General features: G+C 43.3%; 2 protein-coding genes across 3 annotated transcripts; one reads left to right on the top strand and one right to left on the bottom strand.

Moving 5' to 3' along the window:
• Positions 1-5,038: 5,038 nt before the first annotated feature.
• Positions 5,039-19,150, bottom strand: syn1 (synapsin I). Of its 2 annotated transcripts, none has more exons than XM_069682526.1 (14): positions 18,897-19,150; positions 18,175-18,620; positions 17,155-17,212; positions 15,048-15,139; positions 14,808-14,964; positions 14,613-14,702; positions 14,037-14,099; positions 13,806-13,948; positions 13,109-13,183; positions 12,916-13,018; positions 12,673-12,822; positions 11,153-11,222; positions 10,536-11,031; positions 5,039-9,008 (listed from the first exon to the last, which is right to left on the bottom strand). In XM_069682526.1, exons 2-14 carry the CDS (start codon positions 18,489-18,491, stop codon positions 8,873-8,875), a joined length of 1,950 nt encoding a protein of 649 aa, XP_069538627.1. In that variant the 5' UTR covers positions 18,492-18,620; positions 18,897-19,150; the 3' UTR covers positions 5,039-8,872. The 2 variants fall into 2 exon arrangements, with proteins under 2 accessions (XP_069538627.1, XP_069538628.1); XM_069682527.1 differs by having other exon boundaries at positions 5,039-8,970.
• On the top strand, positions 18,938-26,454 carry vgll4l (vestigial like 4 like). Its single transcript, XM_069682528.1, has 6 exons — positions 18,938-19,189; positions 22,566-22,916; positions 24,530-24,653; positions 24,744-25,005; positions 25,524-25,605; positions 25,735-26,454. Exons 2-6 carry the CDS (start codon positions 22,850-22,852, stop codon positions 26,013-26,015), a joined length of 816 nt encoding a protein of 271 aa, XP_069538629.1. The 5' UTR covers positions 18,938-19,189; positions 22,566-22,849; the 3' UTR covers positions 26,016-26,454.

Below are 26,454 nucleotides of genomic sequence, written 5' to 3'. Positions count from 1 at the left end.
GTAGCCTCCCTGTGCCACACACATCTGCCCCACAGTCTCACCTCCCCTCAGCTTCCTGCATTGTCTGAATTGATGATGGGGACAGCTGGCTGCGAGCCCCGGCCCGGCCCGGCGGAGCATGTGACTGCTGCTGGAAAAAGTGCTTACTGAAGCACTCTGACGGCAGATAGAAATCACCACAGACGAAGTGTGCTGATGGGGCTGAAGATGGTGATGATACTTGGCTTGGACAGAAGTCGTTGTGTTGTAAGAGAGATATCTTTACACCGCTTGAGCACAGTCGATGATCACCACTCTTTATATACTTCTGCCTGCATCTCGGTTACAAAAACCCTTCGAGCTAACCGAGCCTCCATCTGTGACACACCACGTGTATGAGACATGATTCAGACTGACAGTACAGTGGATCTCACATTGTGCCGCATCCAGCCTCCCTGAGAGTGGGATCTATGTGAGCGTGTGTGACTCACCCTCTTCAGCACAGTGCATTGGCATCAGTTTGTGTCAGCTGTTGGTGAGCAGGCATGAGTGTCTGTCAGCTGGCTGCTAGCAGGTGTCTTCGGCACCTCGTATAGGCTCTGCGGAGAGGAAATCAATGGCTCTGTGTTGATTAGAAGCCCCTCTGACAGGAATCAATCCGGCTTATACCAACACAAAGTAACAACATTCAAACACAACGCTGCCTCCGCTGCTCAAACACGCTCTCGTGCTGCTCTGACGTATCAGCCGTAATGAAAGGAAGAATCCGGACATTCTGCTTTGTTCCTACACACATGCTGGCACAGTAAACAGCCCTCAGTTCTCCAGCTGCCTCCAATTAACTCCATATTAGATTAAGCGACTCTCTACAAACTTTCTTTCTGGTTTTTCTGTGTTCCCATCTGAGGGTATTACATAAGAGATGCGGGGATGCACACACAGCCAAGGCCACTGCTTACAAAGTCCGGCCTAAAATAGCTAGTGTGGCAGCCTATTACAAAGCAACGCTCAGCCTCAGTTGTTTTGGACTGTAATGATGTGTGAGAGGAAACAAGGAAAGCACATTAAACGGGGGAAGAGAAGGCGAACACATTTCAGCCTGACGGATTCACAAGAAGTCCCCGAGGGAGCGAAGGATGTTGTCTCCGGCCTCTGCAGTGGTTAATATTTCACACAGCCAGAATTAGACCTCTTAGATGGACATATGTCTGCAAGTGGGTGGTTCCTCGAGCTCTTACGCGACCCTCTCATGCCCCTTATGAAATATGTAGATGCTCCGATTCAGAGGGCGGGTGAAATGCAGCAGCAGGGTATCCGAAGACGCCATGGGAGTGCACCCAGTCTTCCCTTAATCCCAAATGAACTCTGATTAAGTCCTGGACAAATTAAACCACTCAATCCTTCTCGAGCCCAGACGTAGTTTACAGTTGTGGCGGTTGGTGTAGGCCGCACGCCTCTCGGACCGCGTGTTTTTGTGAGGATTTAAGGGAAGTATTTGGATGCTTTTTTGGAAGAGCCCCGTTGGTAGAGCTTTGATTCCTGGAGGATCAGACGAGATTATATTCAGCGGATTGTTCGGCTTTTCCTGGGTGCACTTGACTTATTAGAGGGACTCTTACTAGTTTTTCTCATGCAGCTGATACAGGATGTTGTAAAAGTGTGCAATAGAAGTGATTCCTCCCTGAAGAGGTGCCCTACTTCTCCAATAATAGAATGAAATAGAATCAAATAAGCGTTTGAGTGTACTTTTTCCGGGGCTTATTTAGCAAATTATGTTGACTTTGGCTGCACAAAAAAAAGAACATTCCCATCCACTCCAAGTTACACTCATAAACAAATTCATGTGCGAGCCAAGCCATTTGGGAGCGGTATCCATGGTAACCCACACTGAGTAGGAGCAAAAGAGGCTGAAATGATTTCAAAGGGAGGAAGTAAAGTGCTGATGGGAGTCTTCCATGGAGACCGTAAAAATCCACGTCACGAGGAGGAGACGCAGGGAGGTGAAAATTGCTCGTAAACGTGAATGTGACCGTCAGCAGGGAGCGAGTTCTGCGGCCTCATGTCGACCGTGTGTTTAGTGTAAAACGTGCAGCGTGGATGTCTCTCATGTCTCTCAGAGATTGATCATTTCAAGTTAACATAAGGTTCGCCATAAGGAGAAAGCCTCACGGTGAAAATACGAGCTACGTTCACGTGGGCACACTCTCACATCCGCCTCTCTGTAGGCTACATGTAGGTCATAGTAAGAATAGATATTATTCACAGCTGCAGTGTGCAAACACAAACTCCTCTGTACCCGTCTCTGGAGTCACAGTAAGACATCCCGTGGTGAGTCTTAATTAAATCTTTACTGTACACACTCCTCTCTCATCCCTCATCATCTGCCATCTTGGCTCAGGACTCACTCAGTCATGTGTGCAGGTTTGTTAAAGGGGAAACACATTTTAAAAACCGGCCTCTAGCTGTGTGCACTTTCTCTCCAAAGGCTCCTGGTGGTGTGAATTATTTCTGCATTGTCACAGTGATACTGTTACATAACAACTCAGAACATCATATTACAGTCAGAGCAAACCGCTCTCGCTCACAGTTTCATCCGATTTTCAAACCCCGATTGAGGGCAGCAGGAGGTTTCATAAAGCAGGGCTGTCCCGCTATTCAAGACTGGACGGACAACAAATCTTTTGTGCCTCGCTGAGGAAGAATCAATGAGGTCCTTCTAAATATGGATATCTCCCGACTCTCCATCCCACAGCAGCACAATGCAAAGCAGTACTGAGTTGCACTAATTGTGCAGAGCTGCACGCCATGTATAATAGCTGTAACAGCCACCGTTTCCCATTCAGCAAAGTGATGCTGAATAAAACATCTGAGTTGAGGGTGACATTTGCATTCCTTTTTCTCTTCATAAAAGAATGACTGAGAACACTTGGTCACAAGTTTTGATCCTTTTGACTTGAACGTGCTTCCGTTTAACTCATGCATATTGCACTACCACTTATCAAATCACATGTGCAAATCAGATTTGACACTTAATGTATGTAATTACGTATGCACCTGTGCTCGCAGCTTCTCCAGGCTGTTTAAATGGGTCAGCTCTAGAAATATCCTGCTCGCAGAAGAAGTCATGAGTGCTGAGCGCTCCTCCCCTTTTGTCTGTTCTGTGTCCATAAAAGAGCAAAACCATTGCTGGAAACACCCTTGAATCCTACGATTGTGACCTGCAAAGTCATACGAGTTGTATTAGAGTGATTATGCCTCACGTGTAGAAATCACATTTTCTGCTGTGAATGGACGGCGTAGTTTGCCAGATAGTGATTAACTCTGTCCAGAAACAAAACCTCCTTCTTTTGAGGCACTTAACTGATTCCTCTGCTAGTGTAAGCTCAGAATGTGAGCCGGTACAGTAAGTGTGACTTACTAATATGATGTCTTTCCTGGTCGGAGCACCGTCACTGATAACCTGGATTTGTGCAGAGAGAATAGCACGGCCGGCTGGGCAGCTGTAAGAGATGCAAGCAAGCATAGAGAGCTCTAAACCCCACACTGACCTTTTATCAGGCCGAGCCGCCATATAACATCCTGCCTGCAAATTGGATTTTGCGCCCCGGACACTTTTGTCTGCAATAAAAACTTTCGAGGGAAAAAGACATTGATCCATTTGGTGATTAAAATTGAGCTCTGGTCCTCTCTGCAGGAAACCAACCAGCCACAATATGCACACAGGGATCACCAGTTTATAGCTGGATGAAGGGAGAGTAAAATATCTCCGTTTGAATGTTTTTGTTTCAGCCGTAGAGCTCGTTGAGTTAAGAAAAAACAAGCCAATGAAGCACAGTGGTTCTTCAGACTGCAGGGTGCATAATACTACCAGCCTCCCTCAGCTGCAGCTGCTGCATTCAGATTTGCAGCCCTAATGAAAGCCCAGAAGATACTCGAGTATAATACGTGTTTTTCCTCAAACACCATGAATTAGGCCGTTCTTCTGAGAAGAAAAGATAGGCCGAACTGTGATGAGTGGCATGCAGGGAGCCATTTGTTAGTGTGTGCCAGATTAGTTTTGTTTAATAGGATTATGCACACATTGGTATTTGTGCTTTCTGTGTGATTATGACTCAGCATTGTGTAATTAAAATGTATGCCTCTGAAGAAACAAAGAAAATGAGACCTCATAGGGTTTAAAAGAACAAACTCCTGTCTGTAAAATTACCAATATAATATTTGTTTTATAGAATTTAATTATTTAAGAGGGATGCATTTTCAGGTTTATGCTCCTTTGAAGTTTCTTTGCATGAAAATGTTTGCCCAGCGAATGTAAAGTGATGTAATGAATAGTCCTGATGAATCACACAGATCATTAGAGTGTGTAAAATGAGTTACATAACCTGATTAATGTTGTGCAGAACTGAAGTCTGTGCTAGTCAGACTGCAGGCACACACCACCTTGTGGTCACACCAGTGAGACTGCTATTACAGATACTGTGCAGAGCACTGTTAAGCTGATCACAGGGTGCTGAGGTTACAGTTTGTGATATGCATTTGATCTGTCATTGATTTATTGCTTTAAACACATTTTAAAGATTTAATTTAAGACTCTTTTCTGCACCTTCCTGACCTACATTTAGATCTATTTCTTATGATTGGCATCATTATGAAAGAGGCTTTTTTTGGCTTTAAAATGGCTGCATGGCGGTGCAGTTGATAGCGCTATTGCCTTACAGCTAGAAGGTTCCTGGTTTAAAACCTGGCTTGGGTGAAGTGGGCCTTTCAGTTTGGAGTTTGTTCTCCCCGAGAGGCGTGCATGTGTGGGTTCTCTCCACGCTCGCCCCGCCTCTCGCCCAATGACAGCTGGGATAGGCTCAAGCCCCCATGAACAGGGATAAGCAATGTAGATAATGGATGAATGGGCTTTAAAATCTGTTCAACATCCTTCAACTATCAACTTTCAAGAGGAAAATCTCAACAAAAAATATTCGATCTTCCAGGATGGACAGATTCTTATCCATGAATAAGTAAAACTAAAGCTGTCTCTATTTTCAGTCGACAATCACAAACAAAGCGGTCACTGTTGGTCATAGACTTTATTAGACATGTGCATGTTTCAATAACATACTCATTTCCACATAATATAGCTACATTGCATATAACATCAAATATTTTTTTTTTTACATTTAGTTCAATATTCCACCATGATTTACTTTATGCAGTTTCTTATTTTGGATCAACAAAAAAAACCTCCGCTGTTTGATTCTTGCACGTACATTTATGATAATCTGGCAGGCATTGAAAGACAATCAGTTCCACTTAAATGAAAAGAATTTCCTCCTTTCACAATAGTTATTCGATGCATTTAGAAAACAATAGAACGAGCTTTAACAGAGAAAATAAAGTACATTCACGGTCAAATATATCCACCATAAATAATGTAAACTTTTCAAAGGAAATCTGTGAATATCAAAAACATAAAACTACGTCTGTGCACGTCTGTCGCAGCTCATCCTGTCAGTCTCAGGAGTTGCCATGGCCACCGGTATGTCTTAATACGGCCTCTGAGTGACAGGATGACTTTTTTTTTTTTCAAAGCTAACCATCCGTGCTAATTTTGATGGCTCATTTTCATAAATTACACACTCAGTGCAACACTTACACAAGGCTGCTCGTTCCGATTCTCTTGGCAGTCGGCTGCACCTCGACAAATCTGACAGTCATGTACCGACGCTGAGTCATTGTAACATGTAAAAATGAAGCCCTGAATCACTAATGCATAAACGTACAAGCCCCAGATAGTCCTGCCTCATAGGAAAAAAAATGAAGCAGGTTCAAAAGATTTAAATAAAGTTTCAAAAATGAGAAGAGCAGAGATGCACATATATCAACAAGCACAAGTAGCAGCAGGGGATAAAGGCGACAATCTGCATCACTCAGAGCTCTGTACAGCACATCTATTTGGTTTGACCAGTTACAGAACAACATTCACACATTTATGCACCATTGAGCACAAGGGGTCACTGTGGCTACACAGACAGACTGATAATCACAGGCAGCATGGAGGATCTGCAGGGGAACCAGGGCTCCTTTAGACTTTTGGCTATTGGGTCTTCTCTAAAAAGCGTGATATTGCCATACTACGTCCACTTTCAAATGAAAGCACTCCTTCTGGAAGACATTTTTAGTGCCTGGAAACAGAATCGTTCCGGTTTTTCAGAGTTGTGATCAAAGAAAGAGTTGTCAACGCGAAGGAGGGATGACAGGAAGTGCTAAATCTACTGCAGAGGTGCGTCCCGCAGGTGACATCCCTATTCTTTTACACTGTATGGTTTATTGTATAGTCTCTTCTCAGGGATAATGAACATGTTGAAAACCGTGAGGAATATATGAAAGCAGAAATGCTGCTGCACTGCATGATACAGACTTTGGGTTGGCTTTACTTTAGTGCAAAATCACAATGCACTCACAAACGACTTAACTCTTAAATCAATCACTTATTGTACATCCACTAAATCAGAAGCTGGTTCTTACATTACATTGCTTTTCATAAAGGGAATATTAAATAAAACTGTAAATAATCTAAATGCTCACTAACTCTACCTGAACCAACCCTACCTATGCTGTACTGCACCTGTTAATGACAGTACCCAAAGGTGGGGACACTAAGGCCCTGTTTACGCCTGGTAGTATCATGTGTTCGAGATGGACAGCTCTTAGTACGGCTGTTCACACCTGGTATTAACACGCGTCTCCAGTGACCACTTTTGATTAGATCTCACGTTCCCGCTCTATGTGCAAATAAACACAAAGAACACATCGTCTTCATTATAAACAGGGAGGTCATATGGCCGAGCGAGGGAGAGGGAGCAGGAGATTACGGACTGATCTGATATAAAACTGTTTTATCATGAAGCCTGATGCTCATGAACAGTTCTGTGGTTCATCAGTGAGTGTATGAGCTCTACCGCAGACTGGAGTCTGCGTTAACAGAGAAATAAACAGACAGAAAGATCAATGTGATTGACGCACAGGTCAGCATTATGATGATACCCTGCGTTTCTGTCACATCTCCTGCAAATGTTCCTCCAAGCATGTGGAGACGTACTTAATGCATCATAGTTGGGCTTGAAAATAAGGTAAATAAGTCTAATTTAATGCATAAACTGTGTCATTACATGCTTGGAATGACAGGAGCAATAAGTTTCCAGAGACAGCCGATAAATATTCAAACAGACAAGATTGCTAAAAGCAATTGGTCTGTACCTCAACTTATCGTTGCCCTGGTTACGGGGAGTAAGCATGCCTTTAATGTGGCCCAGGTCATGTGCGTGTACACACTATGAAATAAATATGGACATATGCGTCCCAGACCACCTCTGAATGTGGCCTGAGTGAGTGGATCTCAGTGCGTTTACACCTGTACTTAAGGTCACCAACTGTGATCGGATCACTCGGACCGCATGTTAATACCAGGTGTAAACAGCCTCTCTGTGCTGCTTCGTCAAGTAAATAACCCTGATAATATAGTCTCCATACATCTCTCAGTGTCTCTCTATTCAAGTATCATAATTCAATATACTCTGTGTGCAAATGCTTAAGAAATAAAACATTCTACCTCATTTAAATGCATGCTTTTCCTTCATTATTAATTCAACAACCACAATAAAACTGTAATGGAAGACCCTCACCCACATACAAGTGTCACAATCAATTGGACATCCCTGAGACAGCTCCATTTGATCTGACGCTCTTGTCTGTGTAAGGCATGCTTTCGAGGTGGAGAGCTTTCAGGCTTTTTTTTTTCTTCTTGTGCGACTAAAAACGTGAAGAAAGTGGCGGCAACGACATCCTCACAACACCTACTAGCTTACTTTACAAACTAATGCAACTACGTGTGACGACACAGTTACAAGCGCCAAATGTCAGGGGTTGGAAAATGCAACCATTGCCTCCTGTTGACATGCAGCTAAGACATCACCATGAGCGGTCACCAGCTTGGACGGATCTAGCGTTAGCTAAACACTGGACATCCTATGTGCGCGCGGCTGTGCTGAGTTAGGGACTGTACAAAAATTATTAGGGGCAGAGGGGGCAGAAAAGTAGGAGGGGATTGTAGTTCTGCTTTTTGTGAAGGGAGCGGAGGCTCAATTTAGGGGGGAGAGCAGTCATTTTTTCCTACCTAATATTTTAATTCCTATTTTTAAGATTAATTAGATAAAAGGAAATCAAACATTTATATCAAAAAGATGCAGGGGGTATGGGTTGTGCTGCCCCTCAGGAGAGAGCTGTTGATTGTGCCCTTTTGTGGCTATTATAACAGTTTTGTAAGCAGCTCTTTATCCAAAAATAGATAATACAACAGTAGATAATATTTCACAAAGTTTGCCGTAAATATATCATTTTGAAATTCCCTTTTTATAATAAAAAATCTAAGATTCGGCACTTCTCAATAATTGTCGTACAGCCCCTTGATTCATTCGGTTGGTCAGCAAACCAACCAAACTTCAAACATAACGATCACAATGACTTTACGGCACCAGCAAACAAGTGGGAGCAGGATTGTGTTGTTTTTTGTGTTGTTTTTTTTCTTATTGTGTGTGTGCTCATGCATACTGGCTTTTTTTGTTTAGTGTGACACAATGAGTAGATGACTTAATTTAGCTAGAGGCGAAGCAAGGAATGTTTCAGACATTAGTGGCTAAATTTACTGTGTGTTCTACTTTTTGCTCAAAGATTTCAACGTTTTAGGCAGTGGGTGTCAAGTGTGTACATTTTCATATCAGGGTCAATGTACGTGAATTGTCGACGGAGTTCTGTTGGTCCTTGTTGGTTGGGGGAATCTGTCCTTCAGTTTTCCTGTCCATCTTTCTTTCAGTGGGAGGGAGGGGGGAGGGGGGCTTTTACCGTCTCAGTCTGAGAAGAGACTGGCAAAAGATTTGCGTAGGTTGCGTATGGTTTCAGCCTTCACCTCATCCTGGCTAAGGCTGGCTCGTGGCGCCGGGGTTTCTGGAATGTTGAAGGTATTGGTAAGAGACTGGGACTTGCTATAAAGAGAGGAGAATGGCAATAGAGGAAGAGGCTATTAAATTCATGCAGCAAACCAATGGAATGAAAAAGACTGGAGCACGGCTGGATAGAGAGAGAGAGAGAGAGAGAGAGGCTGCAGAGGAAAGGCTTTGTAAAAGAAAATAAAAGCGCATTCATCATTCATTCTCTGTGGTCATTCAGTATTACCTTATCATTTCAGGTGAGCTTTGAAATGATGTGAATAGTGAATGACTTTTCAGGATGTAAAGAGATGCATGTTTTTATCGGGGATTGATGATGAGTGTCTCTATTCCAAGAGAGCATACTGCAATCTGATTACAGTACTGTAGTCTAAAATCAGGGTCACTTGTCACTTGTCTATGTAAACCATTAGGCGAGCATGTATTGACCCCAAAGCGAGAAGCTATCATTCACATTTAATTTGCAGCGATTGCCTCTGACTGAACCTCTAAAGCGATCAACAAACACAGAAGAACTCGTGCAGCTTTGATAGCTTCTAAACCGAAATACATTCTAGTTTTCACTAGTGGTAAATGCTGTGTTTTTAAATTGAGCTCATAAATTGTATAATTGGGTGGACATAGCTTTGGGGTCTGAGCATAGACTGTTTAAAAACATGGACAACATGACAGCTCCCTAAAAACTACGGTCATTGAAGTTTCCATACGTGTTAACGTTAACCTCATACCAACACAAGAAGCTGTTCTGCTGTTAAACAAGCCGACGTGCGGGATCTTTGCTGGTTTTTGTTGGTAAGTTATGTGTGTGTTTTTGTTAGCGCAAGTGGCTACAGTGGCTCCACCCGCCGATCTCTACTGCGCAGCTCTGGCTCCAAATGACGTCACCATCGCAAGTGAAAAGAAGCGCCTATCACAGGGGCTATTTTGCCTTCAATTTCATACAATGACAGCAGATGGAGACGCCTAGTCCATCTTTATATAGTCATTGGGTCTGAATAGTAAGGCTAATGCTCAAGTGTCTTAAACCTGCATTCTTTCTAGTGGTCAGTTATTTCCTAATGAGTTCATGGTTTCAAATGGTAGCTTCAAGTCTTTAAACAAGTTAACACATGTTATGTTTATGTAAGTTGTTAAAGTATAGCTTTATCATTATACATTTAACATTTTGGGCTCATACTTGCTGAGAGAAAGAACAGATTTAAAAGTAAGATTAAACTTGGTCACCTCTGTCCTAGAGTATGTATTGTGACAGATTTAGTAGATTTATTATGGGTATGAAAGCCACAAGCCAAACTCCGCTTGTTTCACATTTTCTCAAGACGATCTGAAATGTCTTGTGAAACCGCTGCTGAAGGACTGAAAATCTGGGATTCAATAAATCATGCACATTCAGGTGGATCATTTGTCGATAAAGAGCATGAATAGGTCTCTTATGTGGCATGCACATTTAAATGCAGGCATAAAAGTAAGGGAGGATCTTCTGTACAGATCTCCTGTGAGATTCACGTCATGAAAAATGAAAGGAAACTGATCCTGAATCATTTATCATGTGCAGATACTTACTTTAATTGTGGAGACCCGCCCATAGCCGGGTTGTCCTGACTGGGCTTCTGTGGGGGCTGAGGCTTTTGCTGCAGTGGGGGGCGCCCACCTGGCCCCCCTTGGCCTTGAGCAGCAGGTCGGGGCTGCTGGGTGGTCGCTCGACCTTGCTGGCCAGCCCTCTGCGGCTGTCCCCCCTGTGACTGCTGCCGAGGGGGCTGGGCAGGCCTCTGCTGGCCTGCTGGAGGTTTTGGGCCTCCTGCAGATTTCTGCTGAGGGAGGGACTGTTGCCGCTGAGTTTGAGGTGAACCTCCTTGGCTACGCTGGGGAGAGCCCTGACCAGAAGCAGGTCTCTGGCCTTGAGAAGCTCCCTGACCTGATGGCCGTGGCTGGGCTGCAGGTCCTTGGTTAGCCTTAGCGCTGGGATCACTAGCAGGGGTTGGGGCAGACTGCTGGGCCTGTGCAGGAGGTTGGCCTTGTGGCTGAGGACGCTGAGATGGGGGACTCTGCTGAGGACCACCTACAGGAGAAATTTGAAGGTGCAATCACATACATTTATGTTGCAGAGACTTGGAAAGAACATAAAAATTATTTCTCAATAAAAAAAATAAAACATATCATTTTAACCTTTGACTTCTTACCCTGAGGCGAGGGGCGCTGTTGAGCCTGTGGTACTCTGGGCTGTGAGACAGGCTGAGGAGACAACGCTTTCTGCAAAACACAGAGGATTGAAAAGGGCAGAGAGTAAATATTTATCTAACAAGAAAGAGAAAAATAGCTAATGAGCTAAAATAATTAAATCAAGTTGCTGTAATATTTATTTTATTTTGATCAGAAAAACATTCTGCAATGAGTTGTTCGACATTTGCAATGAGACCATGTCAGATCTTTTAACTACTTGGTCTAGAGTGCCCCAGGGATTAATGTTTGTTCCAGTGTTTTCTTATCTACAGAAGCCCTTAGTGGAAATGCATCAATACATTTTATTTATTATGTTTACCCGTGATAACGTGATATTTCTGGTTGTTTTCTCGAGATCTCGACTTATTTATCACGTTATCTCGAGATAACAACGCTGCACCACCGTAACGTCAGAGGATCATAACTCGAATCCCCAGAGCTGCAAAAGCACAAAACAAACGTAGAAACAGACTTGCCTCCCCTCATTAGTGTGGAATATGGCAGCATGGCATGTCCTGCTCTGTAATATCACAGTGACCAGCCTGTTGTTTTGTTTTCTAGATCGCCGGAAAATGATCCCGTTATCACAAGAAAACCAGCTTTGTTTTCCCGAGATAACGAGAAATATAAGTTGAGATCTCAAGAAAACGACCAGAAAGAACTTGTTATTAGGGGAAAAAGGAGTAGATAAAATGTATGGATACATGTCCACTAGGCCTTCCATACTTATCCTTAAATATGACTTAAATCAACCTCTATGCTGATGACACTCAATGGTATATACCCATTGTCAGCCTGACATACACTTCTGAAACATTTAAGTAAGCTCACTTTCTGGTACATAAGAAATATGTGTCAGCTCACTCGATCTGTATGCAAAATGTTATAAGACTTAGATGCTAAGTATGGATTCAGTCGGCTATAAGCACCTTTTTATACATTACCCCAAATTTTGATGGCTACACACAGAGCTAGCATGCTAAAAACGTTTGTGTCCGACCTGTTTCTATCCTCTGAATCAATACCATCAAAAGCTGTACTTTTAGATTTTCAATACAATCAGTATTTATTTTGCTCATTTAAAAAAATATACTAATATTACGTACATTAAAAAGTCAACCAAATAACACAAATTCTACACTCAAGCTGATATGCTACACTTATTTATAAGTATATATCTAAGCCTTGCATGGATGGCCATCACTTACACCTGTACGTGTATGTGTTTTACTTTGTATTTACTTATTTCCTGTTTATGAAGATCAAGTCTGTAACCATATGCAATATAAACAGTACAGTGTACATCTGATGCTGCTGCAGCCCTTCTATTATCTTTATAGAAGTTTAAGGCGTACTGTTACTATTTTTTTAGCTTCATCCGCACATTTTCTTTTAAAGTAAGATGAAACTGAAACCTTACTTGAACCTTACCAAAAAGAGGAAGGCAAATAAAGCGAGGGATTGTTAGTGGTGTGTTCACCTGTACTGGCTGTCCTGCTGTGGCACGGACTGTGGAGGGGCTTGAAGTGAGAGGAACACTCTGGCTCATCTTGAAAACAACCAGCTCTGCAATCTGAACACGATCCTCATCCTGCTGGTCCCCAATCAGTGGCATGGAACAGTCATCAACCTAAAAATCAAGAGGATGATAGATTTAATGGCTGTCACTAATGATCACAGACAAATATCCCCTCGTCATTCTCATTACAGTGCCCTCAAGTACCTCTATAATGTAGTCCTTGCCATCTTTACCATGTAGAGCCTCCACAGCACAGATATCCAACCCTCCAAAGATGTCAGCACAAGAGTCCACCCACATTCTGTACCTGAGTTGAAGTGTTAAAAAGAGTTAATATAGTACACTGACTCATCACAGGATTTACAATCCCAACTCATTTGCATTTTTGAGCTCTTACTTGTCTGACATGGCCACCTGCTCAAGCATCGACGAGCCAGTGTTGGTTTTCCAGTTACCAGAAATCGATGTCCTCCTGTTGATAAGAAATTCAGTTTTATTTCCAAGTTTAAAGTAATTATCAGGAAGATTTTCATTTAAAGAAATGTCTGTGAAGTCGCTATCTATTGCCGAACGAGGTAACACAATGGTGATTGAGCCTATGGCCCACTGATGAAAGCCTTTGCATTTGCAGTAATATGGATTGGGTGTCTATGGTGACTGTGGTTGGTCTGCCAGAGAGGGTAGGCGGAGCTAAGCGGCTGCTTTTCCGGTCTCTGCAAGTGTTGCGAGTAAACAGTAATCTACTATGGCTGAACAAACAACGAAAAGATCCATGACGACAGATACAACCTCAAGAATAAGTGAAAATCCAAAGAAAAAGAAAATTTTGGTTTTTAATTGGACGCTCAGATGAAGGCAAACATCTGAAAAGGAAAGCGACCGTCAGCAAGGAAAATCAAGAGTTACAACCGGAGCCAACCGTGGACGTCACACATGCAACACTGTCTGGATATCTGGGAAGTGTGCTTCCGCAATTACCGTTTATCCCCATAGGTGCCGCCAAAGAGAACAAAACTGAGATCTTTGAGATTATAACTTTAGCTATTTAATTTGCTCCAACATTACACATGTATCCACATCCTAATTTTACTCACATGTAAGCTTTGTAATTGTCCCCAATCTTCTGGATGCGGACGTCATACTTTGCATCAATGAAGGGCTCAGATGTGGCATAAGTCTTGGTCAGTGCCACAACACTGGCAATATCTTGAAAATCATACTGATTGTCCACTTTCACCTGAGGTAGCAAAGGTCAGAATATAAATACACTGATATATAAGGCTTCCAGAACAGTTGTGTTCACATTAAAATGAGTAGAATCCTACCTTTCCCATTCCTGAGTGAGCGTGGCCCATCTTCACCACTACAGGGAACCGAGGGGAGGTAATCTGTAACAAGAGCATTATCACATATTTACATTTCTCTTTGTCATACTCGAATAATTATCGCGATTTATATTACATTCTAATCGAACAGGAGAGACACATAGCACCTCTCCTCCATTTCTGCAGGAATATCTGATACATATTGATGGCTTGAAAGCGAGCCCAGTACTGTCAGCCTGTCACTGCAGGGGCGGAGATGTCTGCCCTGTACGACAGTCTCAGTTCAGCTGTACTGACACTGACTTATATTCAAAAACTCTGCCTTCACCCAGAATAAATAAAAAAGACACTCCCCAGATAATTATCTTGGCCTCAGCTGTTACACGAGATGGAGTATTGACAAGGAAGTGAATGACCTTCCTAAAATGTGACCCGTGCAGAAGGACGGCCTGCCTGTCTCTGTGTGTGTGCGCGTGTGTGTGTCTCTTTAAGGCTTGTTAGCATCGAGTCATACCCATCAGCACAAGTGGAAAAGGGGGAGGAGAGAGAGGAGGACAGCAGATGGCAAAGACTCACCATTTCCTTGTGGTTTGGATAGTAAACCTGTTCAATCAGTGGGAACTCCTCCGGGCCCAGTTGCTTGAAGACTCTAGTCATTTGAGCAAACTAGAACAGACACAAATGTCTATGATGGAGCTTTTATAACTAGGATATAGGTTAGTCTTTTTTTTCAACATGCAAAAACAAATGTACTAATCAAATAACACTTACCACCCAGGGTTTGTCACAGAAATTGTAGACCGAGTGCAAAGAGTTAACACTTGGTAGTCCAGCATACTGCAGTCCGATCACCATGTTCCTGTGGTCTCCATTCTTGTCCATGCTGAAGGCGTGCTGTCGGATCAGCACAAAGTCGGGCCTAAAGGACCTGAAACAGAGGGCATTAGCAAAATATTAAACTGCATTGCAAGGCAAACTGAGCTGTCGTGTGGAGCATCAAACTGTGCTTACTTAGTAACCTTATGCCCATTCCTGATCGCATCAATGTCCACATTGTAGGAGCCGGTTGCGTTGGCCACCAGGTTGATCTCAGAGAATTCAGCCTAAAAAGAAAATGCTGTTTAATCTCCAACAAACATGGTGTAAAATACTGCGATCAACAGGAGGACATTCGAAGAACTACACCTGCTGCATCAGCCAGGTTGAACAGGGTATAATTATGACATGGTGGACTGAAGTGTTCTTCTTTTTTAAGGAGTCACAGGGGAAATAATGGAAACGCTAGCACAACGTGAAGAAGAGGGACAAAAATAGTCGGAAAGGAAAACACCTCAGGCAGGGAAAAAGATTTTTAAACTTTCATGCTCTCCTTAAAATACTGTTGGGTGGCACGTGGAATAAACTGCCGCTGTCACACGATCCATCCATCCATTATCTATACCGCTTATCCTGTTCAGGCTCACACGGGGGCTGGAGCCTAACCAAGCTGTCACACAATAGGTGCTTTTCAACAGCAGGAACTTTCCCCAAGAACAAGGAACCTTTTGAGGAACTCTGTGTGTTTCGATAGCAGGAACCAGGGTCTTAATTTAGTTCTGGGGTTATTGATTTATGATTGCTTGGGGGGTAGTATTTTCCACAGGTCCAGAAACTTTCAGGGCGGGGCCTGCAGTGCTGATCGTTTCTGATTGGTCGAGTACTCGCAGCATTTTATTTCACCCGCCATGTTTAAAAGACTGCAGCTGCAAGCTCACTGTTACCATCGTCATCAATCAGCTGTTATCAGTGCAATAAAGCACGATCAAAAACAGCACAAGTTGAATCTCCTCCATGCTAACAGGCTAACACAAATGATGATACCGGCCCGTTCGTCACTTTTTATGGTGTCATCTTTGTTGTGTGGCCTTCATCTTCTTCTTACTGCCACCTACTGGACTGGCGGTGTAGTGCAGTTACTTTTATCGCTACTCCATACATCATTGGCTGATTTGCATAATCGTCCCAGGACTTAAGGCCACTATGGAAACAGGAACCATTTAGTACCTTGAAGAGAGGTTCCTTGAACTAAAAGTTCCTGGTACCTTTGATCGAAAAGCACCTACTGTATCGATAAATATTCTTTTAATGATACACATTACTATTTACAAATGATTCATTATTATTGGTCAGTCATTGTTGGAGCGGCTGCACTGTGGTGCAGTGGTTAGTGCTGTCGCCTCACAGTTAGAAGGTTCCTGGTCCTGGAGTTTGCATGTTCTGCCTGTGCATGTGTGGGTTCTCTACGGTTACTCTGGCCTCCTCCAAGAGTCCAAACATGCTCTCAAGTTTCATTGGTGACTCTAAAACTGCCCATAGGTGTGAATGTGAGCGTAAAAGGTTGTCTGTCTCTGTGTGTCAGCCCTGTGATTGACCGGCGATCAGTCCAGTAACCCCGCCTCTCACCCAATGACAGCTAGTATCGGCTCCAGCCCCCCTGCGACCCTGACCAGGATAAGCTGTATGGATAATGGATGGATGGATGGATTTTGTTGGAGTGTTGCTAATCAGAAAGACTTTGTGGATGCATCTGCCAACCAAAATATTAATCTTACTGCCAAGAAGTCAAGAAGATGAATGAGTGCAGCCCTTCTTCTGTCAATACTCACTCATTAGCAACTGGACCCTGGGGGCATTACCTCTGTAAGGCCTGTCTTTGAACACAGCTATAGCCCACATCGTACTGAATGAGTCGTCTCTTATTACATGAAAAATAAATGATTTGTATGTTTGTAACCGGTCTGTCATTGGTCGGTTCACCTATAATACAAGTGGACACATAAGATTTAAGACTCACCAAGTGACCTACAAGAGACCCTGCCTCGGAAAATAGGATTTCAGTGAAGGCATTTAGCATGGACGGGGGTGCGTTTCCATTTCACCAAGTCTCGACATAAATAGATCAGAGACTGTGCTATCCATTAATTAAACGTCTGCTGTTACAGCCCTACAAATGAAGCTCACAGTCTGGGCTGGATTCTTTTAACGAGTCCAGCCTTTGCTCCTTATTTATTCCACAGCTCCTCTGTCCTCCTGGTGGAAAGTGAAGATGAACACAGAATAAAGAAAATGTAAAACCTACCTGTTCGACTTTGATGTCATATTCGCCGTGGACCTTTCTTCCCCTGAAGACCTTCACCCTGCGTGTGAAAGGAGGATTTCAATCCATTTGTTATTTGAATCCAGACACAAAAGATTTTCTCCAGCATTCACAGAACATTTCAACACTATATTCTTGGCTGTAAGAAACTATGATGTCAAATATAACCTGACATCTATGGAACATAATGCCACTTCATGCAGACCTGGTGATATATTAGCGATAGCATGCTGCATACGGTTATTACAGTATCATAATGCATCAGGTTTAGGAGGTCTGTGCCCCTTAGAAGGACCCATGCAACATAAACAAATAGGTAAATCCGAAGTAACCAACATTTCTTTCCAACCTGGGACACAGGGAAATAAGAATTGAACATAAATACTGGTCCCTTTACATGCGTGGGCCTGTATTTATTGTCTCTGCTGTGACAGTGGGGAGAACCACTTGGAGTCTGTGCTGTGATATAGAAGGGTACACACACTGCTGAGTTTATTATCGCCTAGGGTGTCATCTTGATACAAGAGTGCAGTCTTTTATCACCTCTGACTTGAGCGCAAAGCTCCAATAAGCACGCTTAATGTGCACTGCTGAAGAGGCTCAGGCTAAACCTCCTGGTGCATACATTTTCCCTGTGCATTGTCCTCACATGCACTCCATCTGAAAACGCCTGCATCATCATGGCAGCAGCCAGCACACTGGTATGCTTTCGAGCATTTCTTTGGCAGAATATTTCGACACAAGCAACAGCTGATCGTGTAATGAAAATGGCTTCTCTGCCTGCAGTCTGTTGCGCTTTTGCCATGGCACTGTCAGCGCAAAGAACACATCTGCACGGTGTTTCTGGTCTGAGCAAGACGCCAGCAGGCTGCTGCACGTGATATACCTCACAGCACTGAGTGAATCATATGACCTTCTAGATATTAGGCCACTGCAGCCCACAGTCTGGCACACATTTCAGTCTAGACGATGCACGGAGCTGGCACTGCGCACTGCCCTTACCAGTCGGTCTGCTGGTCGTCGATAACCAGGAGGTTCTTGGCGCTGCTGGAGACTCCTGCTCGGTCAGCTGCCTCGGATAAGGTCGCAGCCGCAGCAGCTGTGGTCTGTTTGACAGCGTTGGAGATGGAGGAGAAGAAGCCGGAGCCTCCACCTCCCGCAGGCTGCGGCTGGCTGGTGGACTGGCGCCTCTCCGCCGGCACGGGCGACACTGCGGGGCTCTGCTGCGGCGGGTCGGGGCGTTGGAGATCCGTCATGTAGCCATTGGGCAGGTTGGACATGAAATTGCTGTCCGAGAGTCGTCGACGCAGGTAGTTCATGATGGAGACTTAGTAAAATGAGGGGTGTCCGAATTAGCTCCAACTGGATGCGACTTACAACTTGGTGTTCAGGAGGAAAATGGGATGACTAGGCTACTTTTCCATGAGCAGATGCAGGATCAATGTTTCCTAAAGACAGACAAGTCCCATGTTATCAATTAGGAGGAGAATTTTAATATCTAATTAGCAGTAGTAAAGAATCGTGACTGATTAGCTTAAGTAATAAGCTAAGGTAGCGTTAAAGCAAACCATCCTAGCTGGAAAAAACACCCTAGATAAAATATAAAATAGATTTCCTCAAATGAAATAATTATGTTCTCATATTATCTCATTTAAACCGGATATGATGAATAAACTCACCTATCAAAACAACCACTGATCTCTATAACTGTCAAAACAACCTACCTGGGAGTGTATCCTTAACTGATCCGCCCCACAGCTGAGGCGATGACGGCTAATTATTGTTTTTCTCTCTCTCTCAGGAAACTCTACACATATGTGACTCTCATGTCCTCTGTGCACGCGGGCAGGCCGTGCATCGGGCTTGAACCTGTGAAATCAAAGCTACAGTCCCTCCTGCATCACCGCCGTCTCATGTCCTTCCCCTCAAGCCCCAGTTTTTTTTTCCGTCTGCCCTGCGTCACTCCCAGTCATCCTGAGGGAGAGGAGCCTGAGAGCCTGGACCACAGACAAGTCAGGTAGTGTGCGGAAGAGCACTTCCGGATTTTGCTTTCAAAATAAAACAAAAAGTTAGATATTGACGATTTTTTTTTAATTCTTAGCCTATGATATATTTAGCATAGGGCTAATTGCAAGAGGACAAAAAATAAACAATAATTATAAATTCATGTATAACTAAAAATACTGTATTATAATTACAACTCATTAAATTCAGTGGAAAGGTGTTTATTACCATACCCACTGGGTTAACAGTTTAGTTCTGTTTTGGTCATTGTTGCTGTTATATCGTTTGTCAGGTTTAGTTGCTGTCTTTAAGGGGCGATTTCAAAATAGTTTCGTCAGACACATGGTTGAGTTAGTCTACGGGAAATCTGTGTATATATGAATTAAAAATGTATGTCCTTTCTCAAGTTTAAATATAAAAAACAGCTGGATACAGCTTTTGAAATGTGAGGATTAAATGCTACCTCCGTTTTTTGTTTATTAGCTAAACAAATCAGAAGTTCAGTAGGCCTCTTTTGGATGAGTAAACAATGTAAAATCTCTAAATTGAAGTGTTAAAAAAATAACTGAAGTATCGTGTAAGGTTTTTAAGCTATTAAAGGGATTATGTGTCCAACTTCCGGTATGGTTCAGCCTGAGTGTGTCTGACTTGACGCAGCTCGGTGCAGGATCTGATGCTGGTGCTGATGAGAGCAGGGTGACAGGGCGTCGCTCTCTGTCAGACACGAGCCTGCTGCTGACTCCACGGGGTGCACGTTGTTGATGTGATACTGCACCCTGGTGAGTTCAATAAAGCAGAATGAGCGCCCTCACTGTTTGGCTTTAGCTGGCTCAGGGTGTGACTTTTTATTTCCAGCACAGTCAATACTGATTTGTAAGTGATGCGCCATCTGTTGGTGACACCCAGAGAGAGTGATCATTACAGAGCCCTGGGGAGTCAGACAGTCCCAGGCCTCTGTGGAAACTGCAGTGTGAGCTGGATAATGAATGTTAAAACGGACAGAGATTAACATTAATAAATGCATTGTCAGCTGACAAACTTTACTATTTCCTGGTTGAGATCGGTTTAACTCTACTTTTCTAATAAATAGCCTGTTTTATGCTAAGAAAAAATGGCAACAATACATATATTACAATGCTGCAGTTTATATAACATGATGATTGTCAGGCAGTGTACAAAAATACGTTTGCTCCAATTTGCATGTTTGTTAGGTTAGGATTTGTGCAGAATAGAGACGTTAAATGGCTTTTTCTGCAGGAGTAAACAAGTGAATTACTGATTGATTGATTGATTGATTGATTGATTAATTGATTAATTGATTAATTGATTGATTGATTGATTGATTGATAGATAGATAGATTTTTTTAACCCTGCACCTTTTAATTTAAGTCCAAAATTTCTGCCATGTCAGCAACATGTTTTTTCTTTTATCACCACATCATAGGTGAGACTGCAGTTGGTGGGAACATCCATCTCATAGTGCAGCAAATCAAAACATCACAATTATTATCAATGTTAACTATGTGATTAGCGATATCAATATGTGGCCTAGTGTTGTTATTGCCTGGTAGTTTCATTGGGGAAGAAAAGGTCACAGTTGTATGCTAATAAATATTTTATAGACTATAAATCATTAGCTGAATACTGATGTTACATAAATACTTAAATACTTTAGCCTTCTGCTGAGACAATCGACTCCAGGAGTTCAAATCTCTTAAGTATCTCATTGCCTTGTATAATGTGTCAAGGGCTGGTTTGGACAGATTAGAGTAGTATTTCACATCTCCACATGTGCTACAAGACATATCAGGGACAACATCAGTCATCTCCATGGCTGGGCCTGTCTGCTTTTAAACTGCAGTGTACCAAGGACAGGCTGAACAACACGTTCTCAGATTGGCAGGTTTGAGACGTCACAAACCTAAGGAGCCAATCCCGTTAATGGACGGGGTGACGCTATGCATATCATTATGTGTAACCTATTGTAACCACTTTGGTGATGCATGACCCAGCTGTAACCATAAACGTCCTTTTTTGTAAACTCACTACTGATGACTAATGTTAACGTTACTACTACTAATTACTACATTTCAAGCTAGCTAAGTTTCAACAAGTTGCCACTAAACGATGGCAGAGACGTGTTTTGTTTTCACGACGGAGGGGACAGTTTGAAATGTGCGTAGTGGGCAGGGCCTAAGCAGATTCTGAGTTTTTATTGAGGAAGAGGAGGAGATGCCTTGGGAGTATTTTTACAAGGTAATTAAATGTATTTTGCTCATATCAGACACAATTTATTATTTCAAGCAGAGCATTTTATATGTTTTAAAACATGACTGGAGCTGATGATGGATATTCAAACCACTAATGTATTGCTGCTATAAATCTATTTTCTTGTCTTCTTGGCTGTGTGAGGCGCAGATGTGATGATCAATGAAGCTACACAAGCGGAAAAACATGTTTGCACATTCAGACCACACACATCTTGATCCCATATTTACAATATGAGATATTAACACTGCATGGTACCGGTGTCTCAGGATAACTACACAGTTAGAACAGCAATTTGGTATTTCTAACTGTTTTATATGCATAGGCAGTTCTGCAGTGGAGGTTTTGATGGCATGCGATTGCAGTGTAAAACTTAGGGTGGCAGTGTTGAGCTTATATTAATCTCCTCATAACACTTTTCATGCATGTATTTACAGGAAGACCTTCAAGTGTGCAGCTACTTCCCATAATTTAGTCTTGTTTGGCAGCTGCTTTTATACTGAACGAACATCCAGTATTAAATGGATTGAAACAAGCTTACACTTCAGCCAATACTGGAATAATGTTTTAGTGTATTTTTAATGCCTTAATGTACAAACACCATATGATAAAAAATGATTGATTTTTTTATCAATGACACTCTTTTTTCTGCTGTACAAACACCACACAGTTTCTCAGTTAGTGTCCTCCTGGGACTTTCTACCTGTGTCCGAGCTCCTCTGTACGCTCGGGTGAGAATGTTCTCATGGCAGCAGCATTTCCAGGACTTAAGACTCTTTGTCTGGCCATCAACAAAAGCCTTTGGATTACTGGTGAGGCAGGCTCACAGTGCAGCTGCGTGCGTGTACGGGCAGGTCAGTGGAATGACTGGAGCTCCGGTGGGCTAAGAGCTCGAAAAAATGCAGTTTGGTGAGATTGCAGATTAAGTGGGAGGGAGGGGAGGGGGAGAGGAGGGGAGGGGGACAGGTGCTGGATCATGGAGGGAAACAAAAGACACACTTAAGTTGCCTCAAGGCGGAAAATAAAGAAGATTTAGGACCACATAGCTGTAAAAACTCTCTATAACAAGTGTGGGATCTGTGGTACTTTGACATTAAGCAACTCCACTTTCTACCTTTCAGACACCTACCTGTGAGCTCATTCTACCTGTAGGACAACAACAACGCTGACCGAATGAGGTCTTCTGATTGGCCGAGAAGCCAGCCAATCTGCACGCAGGGAATGAGTCACAGGGAAGTCACTGCACCTATCTGCACTCACCTGATCCTTTACCTGGCTGAGCTCAGACACAGCATCTCATTACTTTTCCAATACAGTCTATCACTGAGGCTCATTGTGTGTGAACGCTCCTGCAGCCGAGGTGTTCTTCTGTGTGTTCACTCAGACAAAGACAAGAGAAGGAGGCATGGCTGTAGCTAATTTCCACTACATCACTCGGATGAGCAGCGGCTTCAAGGTGTACATTTTGGAAGGTAAGCTTGATTTTTCGGTTTTTACTTGAACGCCTCATGTCGCATGATGAAAGTGAAGACTTGTGTTACCTTCATCAGTAGAATTAAATCTCTGCTGTTGCTTTAAATTTAATTAAATTTCATGTCAGAACATTATAATATTGTTGTTGACAGTGTGTTTATCTCTAGTCTTTGACTATTTATGTATATCAGTATAAAATGTGAAGAACCAAAAGATGTTATGACAGTCACATGGATGATAAACTGGAGTGTTCAGCTTTAAATATACTTTGGGAAACATGTGAAGCTTTTTTGTCGTAGATATAAGTCAAGCTAATTCCACACAGGTAATTGATTAATTATAAAGAATAAAAGTCGTCCTATTAAAGCTCATTGGCTTCTAAAATCTTCCTATCTATCCTTAAAATTAAACTACAAGTCTGTAAATTGTGCTCAGAACTTTTCCGTGTTACTTTTCCACATCCATAAAAACCATCAGACGTAAGAAAACACAAGGTCAGGCTGCGTATTCCTGCTGATAATAAGGAAGAAATACCCATGCCCGAGGCATTAGAAAATCAGCATAGGTGTGGTTATACCTGCCCCCCCCCCCCCCCCCCCCCCCCTCCTCTTCCCACTCCTCCCCTCCACAAAGGCACTCACTGTGTGAAGGTGTAGCTCACAGGTGTTTGAGACTAGGATGGGGTGAGCACTCAGGGTGTGAAGACACTGTGAACAACTTTAATTGTCTTCCAGGTCAAAACAGACCATCAGCTCACGGTCTGATTTGAATGATAGTAGGAGAGACTGCTTTAAGATAGTGAATGATACATTTGAATACAGTTAAAGGAGCTCCCATCAGTGTGGATTATCAAGTGCTCACTAGGAATACAGTGAAACAATGGGTCATATTATAATTACAGTTTCAAACAATGCTTTGTGTTTTGACTGTGGACACGTGAGATGACTGATGTGCGACACCCAAGTGATGGCCTTCTTAAATACCCTCTTTATGTTTAACTTGCAGCCTGAATATACAGTTGCTTTCTCTTATTAAGCACAGCTCTGACATCATCAGCATTTCATTGATGTGTTTCAACTTGTGTATTGCAAAAACTCAGAGTGCGCTCTCCTCAATGGACCTCTCACAAGCGGGTGCCGCCTCAAACCAAGGGTCCTCAAAGTTCACAGAGCTGCCTGATGTGTGTCACCCGTCCATAACAAAAACCTGTTGACGGTGTGCTCCTGGCTGGGTGACGGGGCTGAATGCCAAACATCATGCAGAAAAACAACGTTTACCGTTAACATTGAATCAGCTGTGTCGTGTTGTAACCTCACTCATCAGGTAGATCGAGTTCTACCAGTTAACGGAGTTTACAATTAACGGTGGCCAAAAAAAAAAAAAAAACGCTTTCCCACGAATAGCAGTCATGCAGGTCGATGTCACAGATCAAAACAAGAGTGAGTCATCCCAGTGTGACACAAACTACTACCAATGTAGTAAAATCATCAATGCCAGTAAATGACTGAACCGTCTTCCTGGATTGGATGAGCCATAGAGCCATAAACTTGCGACATTGTTGCAACTTTCAACGTCTTTTCTTCTAATACTTCCCCTTGATTGTGTTTTCCAGGTCAGCCCCACCTCAGAAGCGAGGACAGATACAGACACATCTCAAACGACCGCGCTCGAGCCCCGACTGTGTATCCAGTCAAACGCAAGCGCAGCCACGACAGAGGCCTGACCCTGGAGGAGAGGTTGGTGGCACTGGTTGATTGAGTGATCCAACATTAAAAAGGATTAATAAAAAAAGATTCTGATACTGATGATGTTGTCTGATGTTTCAGGCGAGAGCGGGTGCTGAGCAGAAGCAGTGGTAAAGTGACCCAAAGAGCAGCACCTTCACATGCACCAGCACCGGTCGTGTTCAACAGGCCTCAGAGCCCCACATCCACCTGGAGTCCAACCCCCAGCCCTACCAGTCCTCTGCCCACCCATGTGTACTACGCACCTGTCATGGACGAACCCCTCGCCCTCATCAAGAAACCAAGAAAAGACCCCGAGAGCTCAGAGGAGAAGGCGAAAAGCTCTGCGAACACTCAAATCCAGGTAAAACACCAAAGATGTTTGGGGTCTCATAGCTGTCAGTACTGTATGCCCCTTTGTAGTCTCTGTAGTGTAGCCGCAGGCTACCCACAGCAGTGATACATCTCCCATCTGTAGTCAGAGTGTAAACAGGCCTAAGCTTGTCCGAGCTATGCAATCCAGCCGGATTCAGGGAGAAAATGTGAGCAATGGAGGGAGGAATGCCATCAACAAGACCAAACAGACTGTTTCTGTCTCTGACCCGCATGTGCTGCCACACTGGGAGGGAGCAGTTTTTCCATGGGCAAACCCAACCTGTTCAATCACTTTTTGAATCATTAAGTCTTTATGATTGAACTTTGTGCTACTTCTTTTATTATAAGGGATGAAGTGCGGAGTGAGGTTCAAGGGATTTTAGACAGTTTGTGGGCTGGAAAAAAACAATAAGTTTGGTTTTCGTGATATAAATGTAGAAATAAAATCGCTTTTTGGTGTATTTTAACATAATGAATGACCTGACTCTTTTATGTGTTGTTTTTCAGATGCGTCCCTCTGTGATCACTTGCGTCTCCTCATCCAGAAACCCCTCCTGCAGGCCTGAGCTCCAAAGAAGCTCCTCATCAGGTCAGTGAATGGTTTAATCCAGCAGACGGTCACTCCCTGCCCGTCACGCTCGCATCACAATGCACCCATCCACTCACTTTTACTGACTCACTGAGGTGTGTATCTGATGTTTAATCCTTTCCTTTGCAGTGATTTCCAAATCCAACTATGACCACGTGGTCGAGGAGCACTTCCAGAGGAGCCTCGGCGTGAACTACCAGAACGCGGCTCGCTCCCAGCAGCTCTCCATCAGCGTCTCCGTCGACGACCACTTTGCCAAAGCTCTGGGAGACAAGTGGCAGCAGATTAAGACCAAGTCCTCCTCCTGCTCCTCCACACCTCCCAGCAGCCCCAGCGTCACTCACTCCCCCACTTACAAAGAGTCCATCAGCAGCTCATCGCCCACCTCCAGCCACTGGTCTGTCAATTAAAGCAGATCGTATGGGAAGATAGCGGACTTTAACATTTCACTGCGTGCAGCTCTGCTTGTGGAGCAAAGGAAACGCCAGCGCTAGTATTGAGAGGGCGAGCTAACTGACGCAGGAGTGATGTCACTCTGGACCGTCCAGGTTTAAGACACGCTGACGCAGACGGATGTAGCACGAGTCGGGACGTCCTTGTTTTGTTACATTTCTCTCCTCTGCTTGTGGATAGCATCAGAATACCCGAGGTTCTGTAGATGGTGACGAGGGATGATGAAAAATCATCAGTAATCCTTTACATTTCTTTGATGTCGTTCTTTTAACGCAGTCTGAATGACACCGTTTTATTGTATTATATTTATATTCTGGGTTCCTTATAGTCTGAATGACTTGCCTGTCTGCTGTATGATATTGTGCTTATAAGCTGTACACAAACAAAGACTTTCAA

Source organism: Semicossyphus pulcher, unplaced genomic scaffold (genome assembly GCF_022749685.1).
Source record: "Semicossyphus pulcher isolate SPU_LCO1_2020_fin unplaced genomic scaffold, fSemPul1.0.p SCAF_6, whole genome shotgun sequence".
Taxonomy (NCBI): domain Eukaryota; kingdom Metazoa; phylum Chordata; class Actinopteri; order Labriformes; family Labridae; genus Semicossyphus; species Semicossyphus pulcher.
This window is presented reverse-complemented; position numbering and strand designations above follow the sequence as displayed.